The sequence below is a fragment of the Taurulus bubalis genome (assembly GCF_910589615.1).
Source record: "Taurulus bubalis genome assembly, chromosome: 5".
Taxonomy (NCBI): domain Eukaryota; kingdom Metazoa; phylum Chordata; class Actinopteri; order Perciformes; family Cottidae; genus Taurulus; species Taurulus bubalis.
Window position 1 is genome coordinate 29,776,557 of NC_136593.1, and position 10,420 is coordinate 29,786,976.

General features: G+C 41.9%; 1 protein-coding gene across 1 annotated transcript in view; it reads left to right on the forward strand.

Moving 5' to 3' along the window:
* Window positions 1–10,420, forward strand: part of kif21b (kinesin family member 21B) — a gene marked incomplete at both ends in the record, with an annotated part of 75,653 nt that overhangs the window by 44,869 nt on the left and 20,364 nt on the right. The window contains 2 exons of the mRNA XM_079218658.1: window positions 6,818–6,856; window positions 9,096–9,232. Coding sequence (XP_079074784.1) covers window positions 6,818–6,856; window positions 9,096–9,232 — 176 coding nt within the window. The remainder of the gene's footprint in view (window positions 1–6,817; window positions 6,857–9,095; window positions 9,233–10,420) is intronic.

Here is a 10,420-nt window from a genome sequence, read left to right on the forward strand (position 1 = left end):
ACTAACAACAAGACTACTAACAACAAGACTGCTAACAACAAGACTGCTAACAACAAGACTACTAACATCAAGACTACTAACATCAAGACTACTAACAACAAGACTACTAACAACAAGACTACTAACATCAAGACTACTAACATCAAGACTACTAACAACAAGACTACTAACATCAAGACTACTAACAAGACTACTAACAACAAGACTGCACTAACAAGACTACTAACAACAAGACTACTAACATCAAGACTACTAACAACAAGACTACTAACAACAAGACTACTAACATCAAGACTACTAACATCAAGACTACTAACAACAAGACTACTAACAACAAGACTACTAACATCAAGACTACTAACAAGACTACTAACAACAAGACTGCACTAACAAGACTACTAACAACAAGACTACTAACAACAAGACTACTAACATCAAGACTACTAACATCAAGACTACTAACAACAAGACTACTAACATCAAGACTACTAACAAGACTACTAACATCAAGACTACTAACATCAAGACTACTAACATCAAGACTACTAACAACAAGACTACTAACATCAAGACTACTAACAACAAGACTACTAACATCAAGACTACTAACAACAAGACTGCTAACAACAAGACTGCTAACAACAAGACTGCTAACATCAAGACTACCTACATCAAGACTACTAACATCAAGACTACTAACAACAAGACTGATAACAACAAGACTACTAACATCAAGACTACTAACAACAAGACTGCTAACAACAAGACTACTAACATCAAGACTGCACTAACAAGACTACTAACATCAATACTACTAACATCAAGACTACTAACATCAAGACTACTAACATCAAGACTACAAACAATACTAGTCACATCAAGACTACTAACATCAAGACTACTAACAAGACTACTAACAACAAGACTGCACTAACAAGACTACTAACAACAAGACTACTAACATCAAGACTACTAACAACAAGACTACTAACAACAAGACTACTAACAACAAGACTACTAACATCAAGACTACTAACAACAAGACTACTAACATCAAGACTACTAACATCAAGACTACTAACATCAAGACTACTAACAACAAGACTACTAACAACAAGACTACTAACATCAAGACTACTAACAAGACTACTAACAACAAGACTGCACTAACAAGACTACTAACAACAAGACTACTAACATCAAGACTACTAACAACAAGACTACTAACATCAAGACTACTAACATCAAGACTACTAACAACAAGACTACTAACAACAAGACTACTAACATCAAGACTACTAACATCAAGACTACTAACAACAAGACTACTAACAACAAGACTACTAACATCAAGACTACTAACAACAAGACTGCACTAACAAGACTACTAACAACAAGACTACTAACATCAAGACTGCTAACAACACGACGTCTAACAACAAGACGTCTAACAACAAGACGTCTAACAACAAGACGTCTAACAACAAGACTACTAGCAACAAGACGTCTAACAACAAGACGTCTAGCAACAAGACTATTAACAACAAGACTGCTAACAACAAGACTACCAACATCAAGACTGCTAGCAACAAGACGTCTAACAACAAGACTGCTAACAACAAGACTGCTAACAACAAGACTGCTAACAACACGACTGCTAACAACAAGACGTCCAACAACAAGACGTCCAACAACAACACGTCTAACAACAAGGAGTCTAACAACAAGACTACTAACAACAAGACTACTAACAACAAGACTACTAACATCAAGACTGCTAACAACAAGACTGCTAACAACGAGACTGCTAACAACGAGACTGCTAACACCGAGACTGCTAACACCGAGACTGCTAACACCGAGACGTCTAACACCGAGACGTCTAACACCGAGACGTCTAACACCGAGACGTCTAACACCGAGACGTCTAACAACGAGACGTCTAACAACGAGACTGCTAACAACGAGACTGCTAACATCAATACTGCTAACATCAAGACTGCTAACATCAAGACGTCTAACAACAAGACGTCTAACAACAAGACGTCTAACAACAAGACTGCTAGCAACAAGACGTCTAGCAACAAGACGTCTAGCAACAAGACGTCTAACAACAAGACGTCTAACAACAAGGAGTCTAGCAACAAGACGTCTAACAACAAGACGTCTAGCAACAAGACTATTAACATCAAGACTGCTAGCAACAAGACTTAACAACAAGACTGCTAACAACAAGACTACTAACAACAAGACTGCTAACAACAAGACTGCTAACAACACGACTGCTAACAACACGACTGCTAACAACAAGACGTCCAACAACAAGACGTCCAACAACAAGACGTCTAACAACAAGACGTCTAGCAACAAGACTGCTAGCAACAAGACGTCTAACAACAAGACGTCTAACAACAAGACGTCTAACAACAAGACTGCTAGCAACAAGACTATTAACAACAAGACTGCTAACAACAAGACTGCTAGCAACAAGACGTCTAGCAACAAGACGTCTAACAACAAGACGTCTAACAACAAGACGTCTAACAACAAGACGTCAAACAACAAGACTGCTAGCAACAAGACTATTAACAACAAGACTGCTAACAACAAGACTGCTAGCAACAAGACTATTAACAACAAGACTGCTAGCAACAAGACTGCTAGCAACAAGACGTCTAGCAACAAGACGTCTAGCAACAAGACGTCTAACAACAAGACGTCTAACAACAAGACGTCTAACAACAAGACTGCTAGCAACAAGACTATTAACAACAAGACTGCTAACAACAAGACTACTAACAACAAGACTGCTAGCAACAAGACGTCTAACAACAAGACGTCTAACAACAAGACGTCTAACAACAAGACTGCTAACAACACGACTGCTAGCAACAAGACGTCTAACAACAAGACGTCTAACAACAAGACGTCTAACAACAAGATTGCACTAACAACAAGACTGCACAAACAACAAGACTGCACAAACAACAAGACTGCACAAACAACAAGACTGCACAAACAACAAGACTGCTAACAACAAGACTGCTAACAACAAGACTGCACGAAAACAAGACGTCTAACAACAAGACTGCAGGGCTCTTGTTTTTAAGACAGGTAAGAGTGACATATCCTCCTCCCTCCCCCCCCGGCCGCGCCTCCGCCCATGCCGTATGCCCACAGACCAGCCCTCCTCCCCCCATATTATTATTAGCTTTATTTTCATTGGTTGCTGGATTACATTTCACCCAGATACAACAGATATGTTTTTCTGATTGGCTATTCGTGTAGCCCATTACTTTTTTTTGATTGGCTGATGAGTGGCACCTCGCGGCAGAGCTCCAGGGGATTCGGGGGAGACGTGCTTGATTCCTCCATGGTGAGGGCAGCGCGACCAGGTCATGTTTGTGCACTGCGGCACATTAAATAGCCTAGAGTTTTTTTTCAGCGTGAGAAATACGATGTGTGCCGGGAGGGCGTGACTTAAGACCAAAATGCGTGACACTTGAGAGCTCTGAGACTGCTATCAACAAGACTGCTATCAACAAGACTGCTAACAACAAGTATACTAACAACAAGACTGCTAACAACAAGACTGCACTAACAACAAGTATACTAACATCAAGACTGCTAACAACAAGACTGCTCTAACTGCAGCATCATTCCAGTCCACTCATAGCCATTACTAGGAAACACATGCAGGATAGAGAGTCGGCTCACATTGTCACATCCTCTGCAGGAGGCAGCTGTGGTTGTTTGAACAAAGATGTGGAATAGCACTTCTGCTTTCAGAGGACGTGAGGAGCATGTAGACAGCGAGAAATCATCTGGTACGATCTCATCCAATCAAACACGGCCTGCAACACGCCTGTTCTCATAATACTCAGTGTGTCAGAGACACTTAGACTTATGTGTTTGGTCATTTTGTTATTACATGTACAAAAGGTGACAGCATTGTACCCACATGTCTCAACGTGTAAACACTCAGTCCAGCTCCACACAGCTGTGCAGCGCTCTGAAGGGGAGACTTTCTATGTCTGGAACGAGCAGCGGGACGTTTTACTTCCTGCTTTCCACTCAGTTCATTCCAGTGAACGCTGATTGTTTTGTAATCTTTATTAATCCGGAACATTCCTCAGTTTTATTGGCCCTCCTTGTTAGCGAGGATGCAGGAGATGAGGGTGTCGTGTGCCATGTGGAGCCTGGGCCCTTACTACCTGGAGCCTGGGCCCTCACTCCCTGGAGCCTGGGCCCTCACTCCCTGGAGCCTGGGCCCTCACTCCCTGGAGCAGGCGCTCTGGTCATTTAAAAGTAGTGTTTGGGGCGTCGTTCCCACAGGAAAAGCCCCCTGTGGAGCCTGCAGGAGGATGGAAAGCTGGGCGGTTTTCCTTTCTCTCTTTGCTGCTGGGAGCTCCTCCTGCTCCTCGTGGTCCTTGTGCTCCTCCTGCTCCTCCTGCTCCTCGTGGTCCTCGTGCTCCTCCTGCTCCTCCCTGAAAGAGTTGATCAGGGGAGTCGTGCTCCTCGATCTCTGTGGACGACCTCTGGTGTCGGTGTTCTCTTCAGCGCTTCCTTCTTTCTTTCAGTAACTTTTTTCTGCCTCGTTCAAATGAATAGTTTGACATTTTGGGAAATGAGTTTTCACTTTCTTTCCAACGGTTAGATGAAAATATTGATAGCACTCATGTCTGGATGAACAATATGAAGCTGCAGCAGCAGTCGCTAACCAGAAGCCGTTCTGAAGCTCCATGATGTCATACTCATTGTTTTTCTCTGATTGGTAATAAACGGAGAACACAGAGTCTTGGTCATCGCCACACATGAGGCTTTAAAGCACGACGTCTCATTGGTTGTTGTCATAACCAGTGAGCTACACAGGTGCTGAAGGCGTGCTCATGCTATGCTAAGCTAACCAGCTGCTGGCTGTAACCTCATTGGACGATTAGAGGGTGGAACCAATGTTCTCATCAAACTCTTGACATAAAAGTGGAGAAGCCAAAATGTCAAACTATTCCTCCAACCCTTTAACGTTTAACATCCAGTAAAGTAGGCGTGGCTCGGTGAGGGTTTCCTCCAGAGAACATCTAGAGGAACATGTACAGAGGAACATGTACAGAGGAACATGTACAGAGGAACATGTACAGAGAACATTTACAGAGGAACATGTACAGAGGAACATGTACAGAGGAACATGTACAGATGAACATGTACAGAGAACATGTACAGAGAACATGTACAGAGGAACATGTACAGATGAACATGTACAGAGAACATGTACAGAGAACATGTACAGAGAACATGTACAGAGAACATGTACAGAGGAACATCTACAGAGGAACATGTACAGAGGAACATTTACAGAGGAACATTTACAGAGGAACATCTACAGAGGAACATGTACAGAGGAACATGTACAGAGGAACATGTACAGAGAACATTTAAAGAGGAACATGTACAGAGGAACATGTACAGAGGAACATGTACAGAGGAACATCTACAGAGGAACATGTACAGAGGAACATGTACAGAGAACATTTAAAGAGGAACATGTACAGAGGAACATGTACAGAGAACATTTAAAGAGGAACATGTACAGAGAACATTTACAGAGGAACATGTACAGAGGAACATCTACAGAGGAACATGTACAGAGGAACATGTACAGAGAACATTTAAAGAGGAACATGTACAGAGGAACATGTACAGAGGAACATGTACAGATGAACATGTACAGAGGAACATGTACAGAGGAACATGTACAGAGGAACATGTACAGAGAACATTTAAAGAGGAACATGTACAGAGGAACATGTACAGAGGAACATGTACAGAGGAACATTTACAGAGGAACATCTACAGAGGAACATTTACAGAGGAACATTTACAGAGGAACATTTACAGAGGAACATGTACAGAGGAACATCTACAGAGGAACATGTACAGAGGAACATGTACAGAGGAACATTTACAGAAGAACATGTACAGAGGAACATGTACAGAGGAACATGTACAGAGGAACATTTACAGAGGAACATCTACAGAGGAACATCTACAGAGGAACATTTACAGAGGAACATTTACAGAGGAACATTTACAGAGGAACATTTACAGAGAACATTTACAGAGGAACATGTACAGAGAACATCTACAGAGGAACATCTACAGAGGAACATCTACAGAGGAACATTTACAGAGGAACATTTACAGAGAACATCTACAGAGGAACACAGAGAACATGTACAGAGAACATGTACAGAGGAACATGTACAGAGGAACATGTACAGAGGAACATGTACAGAGGAACATGTACAGAGGAACATGTACAGAGGAACATGTACAGAGGAACATGTACAGAGGAACATCTACAGAGGAACATGTACAGAGAACATGTACAGAGGAACATTTACAGAGGAACATGTACAGAGGAACATGTACAGAGGAACATGTACAGAGGAACATGTACAGAGGAACATGTACAGAGGAACATGTACAGAGAACATGTACAGAGGAACATCTACAGAGGAACATGTACAGAGGAACATGTACAGAGGAACATCTACAGAGGAACATGTACAGAGGAACATGTACAGAGGAACACCTACAGAGGAACACCTACAGAGAACACTTCAGGTTTATTACCTGGCTTCAGGCTAACTGCTGACAGGAAGTGGACAGCTTTATTCTTTATATCTCAGCCCCTCCTCCGGCCACGCCTCCTTTTAACCCTTTGCCAGTAACCCTTCTGTCTTTCCTGAGCGTGGTTAACCCTCCCTCTCCTCTTCCTCCCTCCTCTTCCTCCCCCTCCCTCCTCTTCTGCCTCCAGGTCGGATGACAGCGACTCCTCGCTCTCCGAGGTGCTCAGGTAGAGGAACTGTGTTTGTCTCTCTCTGTTTTCCCATTGCCTGTGAACTCACCTGGTGTCCTCTCTCTGTGGTGCATGTCTGAACCACATGTTTAACCACATGTCTGAACCATGCCGGCCTCTCCCTCCTGTGTGTCTCGCCCACAACACCCGAGTGAACCTCCCCACTGTCCTGCAGATATTATTTAAACCTCTTATGTGTTTTACTATTCAGCCTGTAAAACCTGCGGTTTAGAAGTACATATAAATTAAAGGAATAGTTCACTTCAAGTGTGAGAGGAGAATGTTGGCGTCAGTCTCATGTCTGTTTGGTAACATTGTAGCCAGTAGCCAGCTAGCTTAGCACAAAGAGTGGACATGGGAACGAAGTGATGAGGTGCTTTGTGTCACTGACTTAACTCAATACCCTGGCTGAGTGTTGAACTCAGTGCACACACATGAAAGTTATCCATCTTCCTGTTTAACTTTCGGCAAGAAAGTAAATCAGCAAAACGTTTTCATAAAATGTCAAATAAAATGATTTAATATTATTAATAATAATAATAATGATAATAATAATGCTAAAAACACAATGCCCTCCTCTCATTCTGGTCTATTTGTGTGTTGAGCTGCTCCTCTCACGAGGCTCATCAGGCTGCTCCGCCTGTAACAGCCACTAGGGGAGCACTGCTCACTGTGAGGAGAACGTTCTGCTGAAGGAACCTGAGACTATACTGCATGCTATATGTGTAGTACTGCAGTATAGTACTACACATATAGCATGCAGTATAGTACTACACATATAATATGCAGTATAGTACTACACATATAATATGCAGTATAGTACTACATATATAATATGCAGTATAGTACTACACATATAGTATGCAGTATAGTACTACACATATAATATGCAGTATAGTACTACACATATAGCATGCAGTATAGTACTACACATATAGTATGCAGTATAGTACTACACATATAGCATGCAGTATAGTACTACACATATAATATGCAGTATAGTACTACATATATAATATGCAGTATAGTACTACACATATAGCATGCAGTATAGTACTACACATATAGTATGCAGTATAGTACTACACATATAATATGCAGTATGTCCTTTAACAGAAGGGAGCGTAACGGTTCCCTGCAAGGAAACATGGTTGTAAATGTCGTAAAATATAATTACAGTTCAAATGTTCTTCATAACGCTTCATAACGCTTCCTCAGACAACACAGCCTTCAGAGGGACGACTTCATTCTCTCTCATCAAATTATTTAAATCTTCCTTCCCGTCTCTTTCCATTCACCCAAAAAACAAGTTCACATGTGTTATGATTATTTTATCAAATACCTTTCCAAGGTCTTTCCAGAAGTGGAAGTGGGGCCCACAGAGTGGGCGGGGCAGATTGAACGGCGGCTGCATGGCGACGTGACGACCTGCTGAGCTGTGAGGTCGCTCCTCAGGCGGCGAGCGGCTGAGCTGAGCTCACGCTGCACGGCGGCTCCTCTGTGGCAGACAAGCATGCAATGTGTTGATTTGGGTTGGCATTTTAACGTCGCAGAAAAAGATCCACAGAAAGTGTGGTCTAGTGTTTACTTTTCAGTGTGTGTGTGTGTGTGTGTGTGTGTGTGTGTGTGCGCTCTGGCGCAGAAGAGGAGATGCTGCTGTCTTTATTCCAGCTCCCCCTTCTGTTCCTCTTCCTCTGTGCAGAAACTAAATCTGTCCCAAGTTGTGTGTGATCACAGATTCTCTTTTTCTCCTCGCATCTTCTCAAACAGTGGGGGAGAGCCCCCCACACACACACTCACACTCACACACACACACATACACTCACACTCCACCACCACTGCTGTTAGAAGGAAGTCCACTGGGGACCAATTTCCTCACATTCCTCCTCCGTTTTCCTCTTCTCTTTGCTGACTGCTCTCCATGCCGGTCAGTGGACATGCATGGGAGGTTCAGAGAGAGAGAATAATAATATTATGCCTTAATTGGAACCCTCCACAGGGAGGGGGAGTAACCGGAGAGGGCTCTGAACCAACAGGAAGTAGTTAGACGGCACAGTGACATCATACCTCTGTTGAGGTTTGTGTTGTCACCGTGTGATGGAAGAGTCTTTGTGTCTGTGTGCATGCTTGTGACCGGCCTGTGTTTCACACACACACCTTAGACAGGTGGAGCGACATCATCCCCACCGCTTCATCCTGAAGACACTGACACCGTGTGTGTGTGTGTGATCGTTAGGGGTGTGATCAATCCCATCGGCGGCGTGAAGGGCGGGCGCACAGCCCCCCTGCAGTGTGTGTCTGTCGCTGAGGGCCACTCAAAGCCGGTCCTGTGTGTGGACGCCACCGATGAGCTGCTCTTCACTGGGTCTAAAGGTACACACACCAACAACTCTACTACAGAATCATTTCTTTAAACCTTTTGGAAACCACCCTATTTTTTAGGCCTTCCCTCTTAATGTCATCCCCAAACTAAAAAGGGTGAATCTCTGCAACCACTAGGACTATTTGAATCATTCTGGTTATAATAAAAGGTACACATGTGAGATGTTGTCCAGATGTGTAAATATCAGTCTATATGTTACTGGTTAAGAGTAAATGAAGATGACACACAGAAAAAATGAAAAGGTTTCAGGTCCACCTAGAAAAAGAATCACTTTCACGATGATTATTTCTTTGAAATGTAAGGTCCAACTCTAACCCAAATCATAGCTCAATATGTGAACATTCTCTAACCCAAATCATAACTCAATATGTGAACATTCTCTAACCCAAATCATAACACAATATGTGAACATTCTCTAACCCAAATCATAGCTCAATATGTGAACATTCTCTAACCCAAATCATACACAATATGTGAACATTCTCTAACCCAAATCATAACTCAATATGTGAACATTCTCTAACCCAAATCATAGCTCAATATGTGAACATTCTCTAACCCAAATCATAGCTCAATATGTGAACATTCTCTAACCCAAATCATAGCTCAATATGTGAACATTCTCTAACCCAAATCATAGCTCAATATGTGAACATTCTCTAACCCAAATCATAGCTCAATATGTGAACATTCTCTAACCCAAATCATAAACAATATGTGAACATTCTCTAACCCAAGTCATAGATCAATATGTGAACATTCTCTAACCCAAATCATAACTCAATATGTGAACATTCTCTAACACAAATCATAAACAATATGTGAACATTCTCTAACCCAAATCATAAACAATATGTGAACATTCTCTAACCCAAATCATAAACAATATGTGAACATTCTCTAACCCAAATCATAACTCAATTTGTGAACATTCTCTAACACAAATCATAACTCAATATGTGAACATTCTCTAACCCAAATCATAACACAATATGTGAACATTCTCTAACACAAATCATAACACAATATGTGAACATTCTCTAACCCAAATCATAACTCAATATGTGAACATTCTCTAACACAAATCATAAACAATATGTGAACATTCTCTAACCCAAATCATAAACAATATGTGAACATTCTCTAACCCAAATCATAAACAATATGTGAACATTCTC